The 16,036-nt window shown below is 34.6% G+C and overlaps 1 protein-coding gene across 6 annotated transcripts in view; it reads left to right on the forward strand.

Annotated features, from left to right (window-relative positions):
* CNOT2 (CCR4-NOT transcription complex subunit 2) overlaps positions 1–5,831 on the forward strand; it is a 130,668-nt gene extending 124,837 nt beyond the window's left edge. For all 6 annotated transcript variants that reach the window (XM_042947161.1, XM_042947162.1, XM_042947166.1 and 3 more), the window contains one exon: positions 4,684–5,831. In XM_042947161.1, coding sequence (XP_042803095.1) covers positions 4,684–4,770 — 87 coding nt within the window. In that variant the 3' untranslated portion in view covers positions 4,771–5,831. The remainder of the gene's footprint in view (positions 1–4,683) is intronic.
* The last annotated feature ends 10,205 nt before the right edge of the window (positions 5,832–16,036 follow it).

The raw sequence follows: 16,036 nt of genomic DNA on the forward strand, positions 1-16,036 counted from the left end.
TAGATGGGACCTGAGGATTTGCATTTCTAACGAGTTCCCAGGTGATGCCCATGATTTTGCTGGTCTTTGAAGCCATACTTTGAGAACTTCTCTGTCAGTTGATTCTATAGGAGAGAGAAATGTATCTTTAGAGGGGGGAAAGATTCCATTAGTAAATACCTGAAGTTTTCTCTGTTCCATTTGAAGTTTTTTGTTCAGTACCATTGTAAGTTATTCCAGACAAATATACAAAAAGGAATGGATGTTTGCAGTAGATGGATATGTCATTTTACCTAAATTTTATTAGTTCAGTATATATGACAGATCAACTTATGTGTAAAAGTTTAGCTTCCAGAACTAAGCACTTTCCACAAAATTAGTCAGAAGCAACTTAAACATTAACAGGCCCCTTTTATTTTCCCATAAAACAATTAATTCCCCAGTCAGGTAAATGCCATTTTTAAAGAAAGTGTGTGTGTGTGTGTGTGTGTGTGTGTGTGTGTGTGTGTGTGTGTGAGAGAGAGAGAGAGAGAGAGAGAGAGAGAGAGAGACACGTGTGTAGTGTGAGAGAGAGAGAGACGTGTGTAGTGTGCCTATATAAAATAACAATTTTACCCAGCTTTATCTGACTTCTACAGTTGAGCTTTAGTCTTAACCTTTACCTTTAAAAATTTTAGCTCTGAAGTTGGAAAATAAAGTTTGAGAAGTATCATTAAACTGTTCCTTTAAAAAATCTCTCTTGAGGTGATTGCTGGCCACTGGCATGGACACTTTTCAACAAAACTATTTCCATAGTGATGAAAGCAAGCAGAAATACTGGTTTCTACTAAGTATTAATACACAGCTCACTTCTGTCATATTAAAATACAGAATCATGAACTTAAAACAGTTTTAAGTTGTATTCACAGAATAAACTTTTCACAGTGGCTTTTGGTTTTTTGTTTTAAAGAAGTTTTCAATGTTTTCTCAGAAAATGTTGAGGAATTAAGACATTTAGTTCCATTTATGAGAGTTTATCAACCACAGAAAATCTCTTAAAATGCCATGTCCCAAGTTAACCTCAAAGTCCCCACCTATAAACGTGGGTATGGTTTACTACTCACAGGTAAAGAACATGCATTATTAAACAACTTCAACTCATTGTTAAGAAACCTGCAGTATGAATTAGTATTATAAGTGATAGCTTGATGTTACCATATTTTGAAAAGTATTGATAGGTCTTGTATGCAGTTCTTTCTCTTTTTGCAAATCATATTTCCAGGGAATTGAAGAATTGTAAGAATTGAAAGAATTGATGATTTAAATCAGTAGTATTTCTTACCCCTAAAAATTCTGTGACTCTGAGTTCTAGGATCCAGCCCATTATTTATTTAAAGTATTTGTTGTATGTCAGTAATGTTACATACAAACTTTTGATACTGTGTATATTCTCCCCTTTTAAGTAATCTTGACAGCAGGCTATATGGTCTGTCCTATGTAATTTAACTAGAATTATTTAGTATCTCACTAATTTAAAAATAGTGGTCATTCAGATAGTATATATAATCTTAATGAGTAGAATTTTTTAAATAATTTCATCCACTGAATCTTTAGGTGATAGAGGCTGCTCCATTATTAATACCTTTCTCAAACTAAAGATTTAAAACTTGAAGGGGTGCCTCAGTGGCTCAGTCGGTTGGGCATCCAACTTTGGCTCAGGTCATGATCTCTTGTTTCGTGAGTTCGAGCCCCACATTGGGCTCTGTGCTGACAGCTCAGAGCCTGGAGCCTGCCTCAGATTCTGTGTCTCCCTCTCTCTGCCCCTCACCCACTTGTGCTCTGTCTCTCTCAAAAATGAATAAACATTAAAAAAAATTTTTTTTAACTGAAGGATTCTTTCAGCCTGACTTCACCTTGTGGGTCCAACGCTGAATAGGATTCTAATGCTTAGAATTTATCATACCATAGCCTGATATAACATGTGGTTTGTTTTTTTTTTTCCATTAACTTCACTGGTACACATTAGTATTAGTATATCATCTTTATATTTTAATCGGAAATACATACTTTCCTTCAAAGTAGTAAAGATTATTTCTAATAAGTGTATTTAAGATAGTTGGCAACTTCCTAAATTTAAGTAGAGGATTTATCTTAGTTAAGACAAGCTGACATTTTTGAGAATTTGAGAAAACATTCCTGCAGTGTATGTTTCTCTATGTAATTCGATCAGTGATGACATTAATGTGTTTGTAATAATTTCATTTGATGGTCTGAATCCAGTGCATATATTTCCATTCTACTTTACAATAACCTTTTGAGAATATGTAGCCTGATTTTATTAATAGAAAAACTCAGATTTAACTAAGTTGTTTTAAAGTATCTAGATAAGTCTGTCTAGCTTTTTAAATCATTAAACTAATTTAAACATCTTCTTTTCGTTTAAGGCAAATACATAGTTCTAATAATACATAATCTTTGAATATGTCGAAAATTAAGTGTTTTATTCCTAAAACAAATGAAAAAAAACTTGTGTTTTCATATCAGCCATTCATTACACACCTGCCAGGGGCATTGTGGCCAGTGGGTGGTGGTGTGCACAACAGCCCTGTCCCTGCTGGTTAGACACAGACGTGGGTATGTGTTGTGTGTGTACATGGAGCAAAAGTATGAAAGAGGTGTTACCAACAATTAAAGTTGGGGAACAAAGAGACACCAGTATATATTGTAAGACTTCTGTATTTTTGGAAGAATAAAAATACATAGAAGACCAAAACAAAGATTAAAAAAAAAAAAAAAGCAAAATTTGAGCTGTTTAATTTCTGAATCTCTGCTATATGAGTTTTTAACTTCCATTAAAGTGTTTATGCTCCCTGAGTTTAAACTGACCTTTTAATACATAGGGTGGAAAATAGGTGCATTGGTGGAAGTTATAGTTTAAATTCTAATAATACTTTGTAGTTCACCAGTGTACAATGACAAGGACAGGACGACTGAACGAGGTTTAACTTCTGTAACTTTATGATTTGTTACAGTTACAAATAGACTTTTTACCCCCGCAACTACGTGTATTTTGGAACTAAATTGCCGATTTTAATTTCTAAAGAATGATACAAGAAGAAGACATTTTCTTCTTAAGCCAGGCAGTAACTGGCTTTAAGTTTTTAAAACATGGGGAGAGGGAGAGAGAGAGGGAGGGAGGGAGAGGTGCTTACACATTAGGGGGCTGTGGTGATGGCGATGGTGGCTCTGAAATTTGCTAGTTTTAATGATAAGCAGGCAGCCTGTGTGTCTTAGTTACTCTGTCAGTCCCTATTTATAGGTTTACCAGGTGAACCAGTTTAAAGTCATTGCAGAGTCCCTTCTTTATAAACCTCTGTCAGTAGGCTGAATGTTTTCAACATTTCTGCACGGGGGGTGTAATGAAGTAAATCTATTTGGATCTTGGGCTAAAACTATTAAAAATAATGTGTTAACACCAGAGAGTCATGGTCTGGATTCTAATCCTAGATCTGCCACTTCCTATGTGATTTGGTCAGGTTGCTTGTGAGCCTCATTTCTTCAGGGTACAAAGTGAAAATAATGATATTTATAGAGTTATCAGAAAGATTACAGTAAACTTAGCTGTGCCTCTGGTTTGGGCACATACTAAGCTTTCAATTGTTAATGTAATATTCTTAAATTGTAAATACATGGTTTGGTATCTCAGAGTTTAATCATTATGGTCTAGGTTTTCATTTTAGTTTAATAATGGAAACATCCATTTTAGGATCCATTTGAAACAAGATAGGTATGGTAAAATATGTTAACCCATAGTGCTAACTTGCTGGCTTTCTTTAATACATAATATATATTAAGGTTCATAATTTTTAAAATGGGATTGATTTAGTTTGTACTATAATTGAACCCAAATTATAGAATTAGTAATTTTAGAACCTCTTGCTTTTTGGATTTGCAAAGGTACGTTTTGTTTTTTTTTTTTAATATACACAATTATTTTCTGCATCTCTCTTAATCTTAGGAAGTGTCATGGAATTACTTCATCATTCTTAAATTTTAAAGTTCATGAAGTTAATGTATTTTGAAAGTTTAATTAAAATGAGCTATATAGTTTGTCTTGAGATGTGCCTACATCAAAATCGTGGTATAGTTTTCAATGGCATCTACATCTTATCAGTGCTTTGGGTTTGAAATGGGAAGTCTGGAGATGTGCAAGTTACAAGTTCATTGTTTTCCCCAGATTTTAATGAGGTTAGAATAACTTTATGTTTGTTTTTTTTTTTTTCCTAAAGTATAATAATTACAAATTGGAAAATCATTTCTTTTCTCAAGGAAAAACAAATTTTTCAGTTTTATACTTCATTGAAGGTTGGCTTTATTTTAAATATCCAGTAATTTTCAGTGCTTTTTATTGGCCACACAGTAATTGCTGCTCAAGCTTTTATTTTTCAACAAAAAAATGCTTGGAGTTTCAGTGGTTATAGAATAGATGTTCATGAGTAGTCTTTCACACAGAAAGGCTGTATTGTTGTACTTATCAGATAGAAACTACAGCACATTACTTTTTCTTCAAGCTCTATTTTACTCAGTAGGAAAAAGGAGTTGGCACATCTGTGTCTGTGTTCATTCTCATACATGTAGGTATTTTATCTAGTAAAATATATTTTGACAAAAATCTGAGATCAGAGGGAGAGGAAATCATCTAAATTCTTGAATTTGGTTTTATAGGAGTTTCATCTGGAATACGACAAATTAGAAGAGCGGCCTCACCTGCCATCCACCTTCAACTACAACCCTGCTCAGCAAGCCTTCTAAACAAAGACTTCCCTTTTCTTGGGGTATGGCTGTCTCAGCACAATACTCGACATAACTGCAGAACTGATGTGGCTCAGGCACCCTGGTTTTAATTCCTTGAGGATCTGGCAATTGGCTTATGCAAAGGGTCACCATTTGAGGTCCTGCCTTACTAATTATGTGCTGCCCAACAACTAAATTTATACTTTGTTTTTCTCTAGTTCGAGCAGGGTCTGCATTTTTTTCATTTATTTTCTTTTTTGCCAGCAGACAGACTTGGGTCTGTAAAGACAAGCAAGTACACTGACAGAAGTTTACCATTTAGTTTCTAAAATGTAAAAAAAAAAAAAACCCACAAAAGACTCCACAAAATTAGACCACAAAATTTGCATTGTTCATTGTAGCACTATCGGTAATAAAATAACAAATGTTTGTGCATTTTTATGTGAAGATCCTTCTCGTATTTCATTTGGAAAGATGAGCAAGGTCTGCTTCCTTCATTTTACTTCCCCTTCTGTTTTTGAAAGGCAGTTTCGCCAAGCTTAACGCAAGAATATCTGACTGTTTAGAAGAAAGATATTGCCACAATCTCTGGATGGTTTCCAGGGTTGTGTTATTACTGAGCTTCATCTTTCCAGAATGAGCAAAACACTGTCCAGTCTTTGTTACGATTTTGTAATAAATGTGTACATTTTTTTTAAATTTTTGGACATCACATGAATAAAGGTATGTATGTACGAATGTGTATATATTATATATATGACATCTATTTTGGAAAATGTTTGCCCTGCTGTACCTCATTTTTAGGAGGTGTGCATGGATGCAATATATGAAAATGGGACATTCTGGAACTGCTGGTCAGGGGACTTTGTCGCCCTGTGCACTAAAGGGCCAGATTTTCAGCAGCCAAGGACATCCATACCCAAGTGAATGTGATGGGACTTAACGAAGTGAACTGAGACAATTCACTCTGGCTGTTTGAACAGCAGCGTTTCATAGGAAGAGAAAAAAAGATCAATCTTGTATTTTCTGACCACATAAAGGCTTCTTCTCTTTGTAATAAAGTAGAAAAGCTCTCCTCACTGCAGTGTTGACTTTGATTTGAAATTGTGAAATTATTTCTTCAACATGAAAAATAGACCCCCCCCCGCCCCCAAAACCCTCAAGTTTTACAAATATCTAACTGAATGGCGTGACTAAACAATTTAAAATGTAGTCTTTTTTTTTCAGCTTTTGACAAGTAATTTGATGGCACCATATACCATTTTACTTGTAGCTTAAAAATGCAGTTGTATTTGTAGTTATTAACCAAGTTCAAAACAGAAACTATTTTTTAAAAGAGTTAACGGCTGCATTAGAGATAAAGTTTGCTGAACACTTGTGGGACCAGGCAAAATACTTTTGGGAGAAATTTAGGAGAAATGTCTTGATAGACCTTTGAGATTTACCTTTAAGAAGTAATATGCAAATTAAGGTAAGCCAAAAGCGGGAGTGAGGTAGACTTTACCTTCAGTTTTGGATATTTCACATTTACAAATTGATGGATTCTTTTCCATCTAAAGACAAATACTGTTTTTAAAAATGTCTGAAGACTGCAGCTACAGACACTAGAGATAGTAAGAAAGGCAGTGAATTTTGATTCTCTAAATTTTCATTTTTAACCTATTTTTCTATGAAGAGTGAAAGTTTATTGTCATTTACCAAATCATGTTTGAAAATGAAACATTTATGACATTGCTGTGTTTGTGTATCAGGAATATAAAATGACTTAAGATTTACCTTTTTCTATGTATTTTGAGATATGGAGAAACTGACATAAAAATACCAGGATTTTTTAATCTTTCAGATTTAAACCAAAGCATCTCCTCTGTAGGAAAGACGGCACTTACATCACTGTAGTTTTAACTGTTGTGCACAAAACCTTCTCAGATCATATTTGACATAAACCGGAGTCAAATCCTAGAAATTGATTTCTTATTTCAAAAAGGCATTACATTTTTTCATAATAATTGACTTTGTAAAATGTAACTTTTCCTACATAACCATGAGAAACAGGTTAAAAACAAAGGGTGGGGGGGAGTGGAGGGTAGGGGGTCTTTATTTCTGTGAGTATAAACATAACAGTGTAGCGTGTCCCTGTGATCATGATTGGGACTTTTGTGAATGCCTCAGAAAAGCAAGACAGCTCCTATCAAGTGGTTTGTTGTCTTGGCCGTATAGAAAGTTTTACGTGCGCACTTTGCCAGTTTTCTAAGCTCTTTTTACCCTAAATCATCAAAATAAGAAAACTCTTGCATGTAAACCAACTTTTTATAACTTGTTAATATCTGAAATTACCGTGCTCTTGACTTCAAATCCAAGTTTTAAAAATCTATTTGAAATCTTTAAAGTACTATATTAAACTCTTTAACATAACACACTGTTACATTCTTTGGTTTTATAACTTGTGGTTATACATGTACAGAAGTTGGCCTGAACTAATATTTCACATTTTCTTTCATAGGTTTAATTCTGTTAAATTTTCCCTATATAACTAGTGACATAGATGTGTACGTTGTTAAATAATTTTTGTAATTATACTATAATTGGCTCTGGGAGAAAAAAGCTATTTAGTTGCAAAAGAAAATTCTTTCACCTATTTAGTTTCAAATATCTATTCTATGCTTCTTGTGGTCATACTATAATTTATATGATAAAACTCCATTTTCAGGGATTTTTTTCACTGCAGAAAGTTTTCCTTAGATATAAAAAATTTTAAGAACTGAAAGTATATTTGAATTCTTACAGTATAAGATTAAACCAACCACTTACTTGTCTTTCCCGTTTTGCCACTGAACTTGGGACACCACAGGTGCTTGATAAATACATGTTGGTTGAATGGTATAAATTGATATTTCAGTTTGAAAATAAAATGTACAAATTAAAGCATTGGGCTTTGAAATAATTTACTATCTTTTTGCTATAATTTCATTTTCAAAAGAATTCTTTTTAAAGCATTTTCAATTAACTTCCAAAACTTTCAAATTTTTCCCTCTTCACTCTTTCTAATTGACCCTTCCTCTCAATCCTTCATTCAGAAACAGATCTTGCATCCTGTTACACCTCGTGCTTGTAAAATATGTGGCATCTGAGCATGCCTGCAAAGAAGGGCACATTTATTTAACTTAGATTGGCTTACTAGCATCAATTTTGCGGAAAGTTGCTAAAAACCTAAGTGTGCACATACATACATAAAAGGTATGTTCATATTTAATGTTCTCTTAACTAAGTTTGTGTAGTTAAAAAAGAAGACCTAGAAATACTGCCTAATTGGTTCCATTAAGACAGTCTGTGGATAAAAAGCCAGACTTCTCTCAATGCCTTTTTCAAAGCTAGGTCCTAATAGCATGTGAAAAGGCTGTTTTCCTTGCCACTAGCATTGCCAGTGAATTGGATCACATTATGAATACATGACAGATCTAGGAGATGAAGCAAATAAACACAATGCAAGTCAAAATTGGGATCTAAATCTAACCCAGTAATTTTGTGTGTTAAATTGCATAAAATAGGATACATTGAGTCAAGATAATTGCTTTTGCACTTTGGTTGCTAAAAAAGTAAAGGATGGTGGAATGTAACATCTTAAAAGTGGTTCATATGTATGTAGATCAATGTAAATTGTAACTGGTTCCAAAAATACTGATGTAATTTTCAGCTACTTTAAGAATAGTGCTCATAGGGCGCCTGGGTGGCTCCATCCCTTAAGCATCCAGCTTCAACTCAGGTCATGATCTCAGAGTTCGAGTTTGAGCCCCGTGTCGGGCTCTGGGCTGATAGCTCAGAGCGTGGAGCCTGCTTTGGATTCTGTGTCACCCTCTCTGTCTGCTTCTCTCTCCCTCCCTCCCTTCCTCTCTCTCTCTCTCTCTCTCTCTCTCTCAAAAATAAAACATTAAAATTTTTTTTTAAAGTGTAGTGCTCAGAACAAGGTAGGAAGTCTGCTGGAAGGCAGGAGAATAGAATGTGGCATGCCGTCTAGCTGCCAAGCAATATACTACATGTTTGACATGCATTATTGTATCTGGTCTTTAGCATAGCGTCATGAAGTACTTCATTTTACATTAAATTTAAAATGTACCAAAAAAAAAAAAAAACCCCAAAAACCAAAACCATGAAGTAAGAATGTTTACATTAGAGAATAAACTCTAGATAAACATGGTATCTGTCTTCAGGTTTCAAATTCAAGAGTTGTAAGTAAAGATCCTGTGTGACTGAAGAACAGAACTCAGACTGATGAGAGAAAAAGATTCTGGTATAGTATTAGAAGTGAGGTAATTAAGATTTGGGAATGAGGTGCTTTGTAAGGCTCAGAACATAACCAAGAAGAGACTCTGGACAGTGTTCTGTGCATAAGGTAAGGATTGGACCGGATAACCATGAATGTTCTGTTTACTGAAAAAGTATTGAAGTGGGATAATTACTGTATTTTAGCAAAACTAATTGCCAACCATTGTAAAGTACACCATTCTGCGTACTACTAAAGAAGAAAGAAGGAGCTCAATTAAACTATGATAAACCATGCATTACATAAATGGCATACCAATTTCAAGGATGTCATACATGGGAAGAATGTGCATCTTAGAATTGATGAGATGTGGACCTCGAAGAAGAGATAATTACTGGACAACTTAAGGGGAGACATGACAGCTGCTTCAAATGTAGGAGGGACCTAAGAGGGCAAGTCTCAACCCAGCAGGTGGAAGTTGGATGAGTCACATTTGGGTTCTGTATAACAAGGTGCTGGCCCACAATACCGTTACATGAAGGACTCCCATCAACAAAAATGTCCAAACAAACTGGATGACTGTCAATTGCTATTGAGAGGACTGCCTTTTTGAGTAAAAATTTGGATTTGACAATTTCTAGGCCTCTTTCAGCTCTTCAGAAGATGCTGATGCCGTGTTTTGACCTGAATTTGAGGAATATGATGTATTCAAGGGCTGGAAAGTTAAATACTTAGTATTTAAATGCTAAATACTTAAAGCATTGACCTAGTCCAAATGTGCTCTTTTGTGAGTCCTAGAGAAGGTTTACTTACATTACTGCTATATCTTTGGAAAGATTTAAATAATAATAATAATAAAAAAAGAATTACAGAGTGCAACTTTATTCAACTTTTTTTGTTTTTACTTTAGGAATAAGACTATGAAACAGTCGTAAAAGCACACAAATAGTAAATCATATGCATGTGTATGTTCACCAGATTTACTTATATATTCTAGTGCTACATTAAAGGAGGGAAGAGACCATTTTTTTGATAAGTTTTGAGGTAAATATTTAGTCTGAAATTGTACATTGCATTAGTGTTCAATCTCATATTTTCTGCTACAGTAGTGATCACAAAACTTAGGTAGTAATCCTGTTTCTTATGTAAAGAGAAAACCGATCATTAAATTTGATGTGTAAAAAAAATCTCAGTTTGGATGGAGTTAGCTCCAGGAGCTCAGCAGAGGCAAAGTTATCCTCTAGGTAATTTTCAAACTTTATGTGCACCTGAGGAGCATGTTCAAAATATTAGTTATAGGCCTCCTACTTCATTCATTCATTCATTCATTCATTCATTCAGAGCAGGGGAGGGGCAGAGGGAGAGGATATCAAGTAGGCTCCACACTCATGGAGGCTACACATGACCTGAGCTGAAATCAAGAGTTGGACATTTAACTGACTGAGGAAACCACCCAGGTACTCCTAGGTCTCCTATTTAGATACTCTTGACTCAGATATCTAGGGAGAGGCCAGAAATACATACTGTAGTAAATACAAGTCATTTCCGAAGCTAATGAACTAGAATTTACACTTCAGCTATACTTTGCCTTTGTTGTGCAGGTACTAACTAGAATAAAATCTAAAATCTTAAAGTTTAGGTGAAATCCAACTAAGTTAATAACTGGGATAATGTATTCCTCTGTTGTGGGGCCATTCATTTTTTCCTGTATCATTCAAGTTCTAGTGCAGAAACCACATTATTACAAGTTCTAGTGCAGAAACCAATTCTAAGTAATAGAGCAGAGTACAAGGAAAACTACGTCTGTTCCTGAGTATAAAACAGCAAGGATTGTTTTTTTTGTTTGTTTGTTTTTTGTTTTTTTTTTTTTTTCTTTTAAAAACCGTTACTATCTCCTGGGGACATTTTTGCTAGATGTTGGGTTTCAGCTTCAGTTTGTATGCATAAAAACTGCTAAGGGCAACTATGCATTATCAGTTCTGTGTCCATCAACTGAACGTTTTTTCTTTAGTCCAGTCATCCTGTTGTATATATACTATGACCTAACAAGAATTTAATGATGTATTTCTTTATCGTAAGAATTCAGTGTAAAAAGCTAATCATTTCCAGATGTTTGCCATACAGCTTTCCTCCAGTCACTTAAATGACTTCATGAAACTCATAAAATTCACAATGGTAAGTCTTCTTCATTGTAATAAATTTCCTGTCTCTGTTGAAAACTCACACTGCATAGTCTCATAGTTTATGCTCACCATTTGACACATGCCAAAATAGTTTAGCTACTATTTACCTTTTTAAAAAGCATTTTATTTTTGGTAATCTTTCACCCAATGTGGGGTTTAAACTCATGACCCCAAGATCAAGAGTCACATGCTGTACCAACTGAGCCAGCCAAGCACCTCTAAGACTGCTTCTATATAGCAAAACTCATTTTTCATTCATGATGTGATTTATCTTAGTTTTTATTTCCAAGGCCTGATAGGCCTCTACCACACTTACAAATGTGTTTTGACATTTTGTTAAGAGAAGGTGAAATAAAACTGGCCCTACTTACGCCAAAAAGTGGTAGGTAGTTCCTTCACACAATAGAGAAAAGTAGGTAAGAAAAACAATTTTTCACTGAATCAGCTAGTCTCTAATTTTCATAAGCATATCCTGAAAAGTGATAGTCTAGTAATTTGTATTTGCCTAAGTAACATTTTAACCACATAATTTATAAAACTTTGAACAGGTGATTTTTTTTTTTTTTTTTCCACCAAGCCAATCAATTCTCTAGTATATACCAAAGGTAATTGTTGTTGTAACACATGAGGTTCCTCTAAACATTTTGGAAGAAAGCTACCAAGTTTCAAGGGTGGTATGATGTCAACAAATGGCTGATTTTGCTTGATTCTTAGGATCATCTCTATGGATACTCATTTATAATGAAAATACATTTTAAAGAGTAAACATTGATTATTCTTCAAAAATATACAGCTCAATGAGAAATTACATGTGGGAATGCCATGAATAGTTTCATCTTTTGTATAAAAATAAAGATTTGGGGCAGCCAGAATGTTTGGAAGCTACCTTTAAATCTGTTACATACTGAACATCTATTTTAAGATGTAGTTTTAATTATCATATGTAGCAGTTGCATGAAAACTGGGCTGTCTTTTTTTTTTTTTTTTTAAGATTCTATTTTTAAGTAATCTCTACACCGAGTGTGGGTGGGGCTCGAACTCACAACCCCAAGGTCAAGAGTCACATGCTATACAGACTGAGCCAGCCAGGTACCCCAAAACTGGGCTATTTTAGAAGAAAATGTGAGCTATTAAATATTTCCCTCTTAAGAGAGTCAGACATGTTTTGATGTTTTATTTTAAATATTTTAAGTAACTTATTGTCTTCAAATGGTTAATATTCTTTAAATATAAAACCAGTCGAATGAGAATATGCCTGTTTTTATTTACTAATTTATTTATTTTGAGAAAGCAGGGGAGGGGCAGAGAGGGAGAGAGAGAGAATCCCAAGCAGAGCGGGAGCTGTCCGTGCAGAGCCCGATGATGGGGCTGGATCCCATGAACCATGAGATCATGATCTGAGCCTAAATTGAGTCCATTGTTTAACCAACTGAGCCACCCAGGTGCCCCAAAATATACCTGTTTTTAAAATGCAGATCACATGTCACTCCTCTGCTCAAAAAAAGTGTTATTTCCTGGGGTGCCTGGGTGGCTTAGTCCGTTGAGCATCCCACTCTTGATTTCAGGTCAGGTCATGATCTCTAGGTGGTGAGATCAAGCACCTCCACTGGGCTCTGTGTTTAGTGTGGAGACTGCTTAGCATTCCCTCTCTCCCTTTGCCCCTCCCCAGCTTTCATGCACTCTCTCTCTTAAAAAAGTTATTTCCAGATTTCCTTTTTAAATGGAAAAAGGAATGGAAAAATTATATAAAATTTATATAATTGTATATAATTTTATATATATTTTGTATAATTTATATATATTTTTTTCATTTTACTCTAAATGATTTAATATTTGAATATTAGTTGACTTGCACATCACTATTGGGAATCCAGATTCTGTCTAATTAAGATGAACCAAAATCATTTTCCCAGCTTCTCTCTGCATTTGCAATGATGTTGTTAACGAACAACAAAATCTATCATCCTAGAAGTGTTTGTAGGTTGGATAGCATGGAAAAGAAAGATGTAGACTTTTGTTTTAGAGAATGTTAAAACTAGGTATCCTTTCCAACTTTGAACTTTTTTTTCCTTTCTTTAGCATTTGAGGGTAAGGACACAGTCCTAGTCTTCTAAACCATTAACCAAAGGAAATACCGAAGAAACTGAAGATTAGCAAAGAAGAAAAGGCCTAGAAGGGAAGAGGATAGTTGTCTTCCCACATCTGAAGTGAGATCATTTGGGTTTTTTTGTTTTGGTTTTAAAGTAAACTCTATGCCCAGTAGTGGGGCCTGAACTCAGGATCCTGATCCTGGGATCAGAAGTAGCATGCTCTACCAACTGAGCCAGTCAGGTGCCTCTGAATGAAATTTTTCATAAAGCAGATTATCTTTATCTTACTTACATAACACCCGAAGGCAAATAAAAAACCTTTACATGGATATTATGGCAAGGCAGATTTCAATTTGCAAGAAAGTGCTACTTCATATATATTTTTAAAGGTCCAAAGATCAAATGGGCAGCATTAGGAGTTCATGAATGTTTCATCACTGGAAATGTCCAAGCAAAGGCAAGAAAGCTATTGGAAATATTAGATGATTTCCTGCAGTAAGAGGAGGGTAGGCTCTTCTTCCCTAGAACTAGTGTTTTATTAACATCCAGTTGTTCCTTGTGTTTGACTTCTACTTTGAATCTAGCTTCAATTACTAACAAGCTTATCTGAAACCTAAATATTACACTTAATCTTCCTCTTCCACATAAAGCCGTACTACTTATATTTGCTATGCATCTAAAAAAGAGCTATTTTCAACACAAGTGATTCAGAGCGAGATTAAATTGGAGGAGCTGGTTAAATCACTAGATCTTCCATCCGCTACCCACGTCTCCCTTCATAGGTTTCACAGGAGGGATTTGATCAAGCCTAACTCTACTCAAATGTAAGTATGCACATTTTAAATCCATTGGTATTACCTACGTTTTTTACTAAATACAGAAATTTCTTAGATGTTTCAGAGTATAGCAGAAAATGGGCCTTGTAATCTGGCACTGTCAGTATATGTGTAGCTTTACTGGATCCCTCGTTCCCTCTTCATCTCATGGGAAGATTAAATTAGGGCATTTGTTTATATTAGGTACTCAGTAGATGTAGGCGCATTTTCCCAAAGACAAATGCTGTCTCTGTTAGCCACTGTGCTAGGAGATGCTGTCCATGTTTTGGAATTATTAGAAGACCTTTTGACTTGACTATGTACTGTTAGATAGCAATAGCCAAGTTTCTGAAGAACAAGGCAAGAACAAAGTCAATTTGGAATCAAAATCAAAATCAAGAATCTTCTAGTCCAACCCTTTCACAAGAGGAGGAGGAAACAATCTAAGGACATGAATTATTTATGTCAAATTATTTACTATTAAATGTTGGGACCAAAACCGCTTCGCTTCTTGCTTTCTAGTTCCAAAGCTTCTTTCCTTTTTACTACATATGTGTATATATTATCTCCCATAGAAGTTCACTCCCATTAACATGAAAGATAACAGATGATAAGAATTTAGGAAATCTAGCTACACTTCTGTGTTACGAATGTACTAATATGACGTGATTGTGCTTTTTGCTTCTCTTTCTCAATGGCAAACATAAAGGTTATATGCAAACAAATCTGAACTTAAAAAATACTTTAATAATCATTCTCTGCTACTTCAAACAAAATACAGTCTTTGGGAGCATCCTTTCCTGCTTAATGTTGAATTAGGTGATACTTAAGATTCCTTCCTGTTTTAATATGATTATAAATATAGAAAATAGTAAGTAGTGTTCTCAAAAATTATATGTTCAATATAATAGGTAAAATTTATGGGCAGGAAAAAACAAAAATTAGAAAAATAGTGGCTTCCCAGGAAATTTTGGATTCAAAATTCTGAGACTAATATTTAACATTCACCATGAAGCATGGCAAGAAAGTTAATTTCTTGATATCGGCAAGCTGGAAATGACTTACTTAGTTCAACTGTAAGTCATTTAAGTCAAGACTAAATAAAGCAGAAACAGTTTTCTACAACAAAATTGTCAATTGCATAAACTGAATGAAAAGATAAAATTTTCTATATAGTGTTCTTTGTTGGATCATTCATGCTTTCATTTGTTTATTACGTACCTAATTATTCTAGTTGCAAACATCTAAAACCCATCCAAAAGGTGAATTTTAATGAAAAAAGGTGATGATACAATATTAATTTTCTGTTCTATGTACTTTAGTTATTTAAGAAATGTATAGTAGCAGTTTGTTGTTCAAAAACTTCACAATGTGCCAATTTTTAAAACAGTGTGTAAACATTTTCCCAACATGCTCTAAATTCCTCTCTACTCTAGGATACCGAAGCTCTCCTTATGATAATTCTTTTTGAAATCTTTTAATAAAGGTATGTATACATGTGGAATTGTATATTGCAGCTTTAACATTAGTCACAGGACTTCTGTGAATACTGAAGAGAACAAATTATGAATAACAATGGTTTTAATGTTCTTGCTTAGGTAGGTTTTATTTTTCTTTTGAAAAGAACATCAAGGCTTGACCATGGTTCTCCTGAAAACATTGCTGCAGACAATGACGTACAGCAAATAAGTTGGTCTGGTTCTGTGTGTCACATTTGTAGTCTTTTAATTGGTGGCGAACCAGGCAAAGAACTAGCTTTTATTAAAATCTGTGCTGCCTCTGCCCTCCACAGAAACAAGATGCCAAGTCACTTCAGAGCTTAGCATCTTTTTCCCAAGGGTTGTTACCACTACTCTAACTTAGAGAGTCGATGGTGACTCATTTTCTGAAACTGAGGGCCTGCCTTACTGAATGTTAGAAATGAGATGCGGCAGCTCC

Source organism: Panthera leo, chromosome B4 (genome assembly GCF_018350215.1).
Source record: "Panthera leo isolate Ple1 chromosome B4, P.leo_Ple1_pat1.1, whole genome shotgun sequence".
Lineage (NCBI taxonomy): Eukaryota > Metazoa > Chordata > Mammalia > Carnivora > Felidae > Panthera > Panthera leo.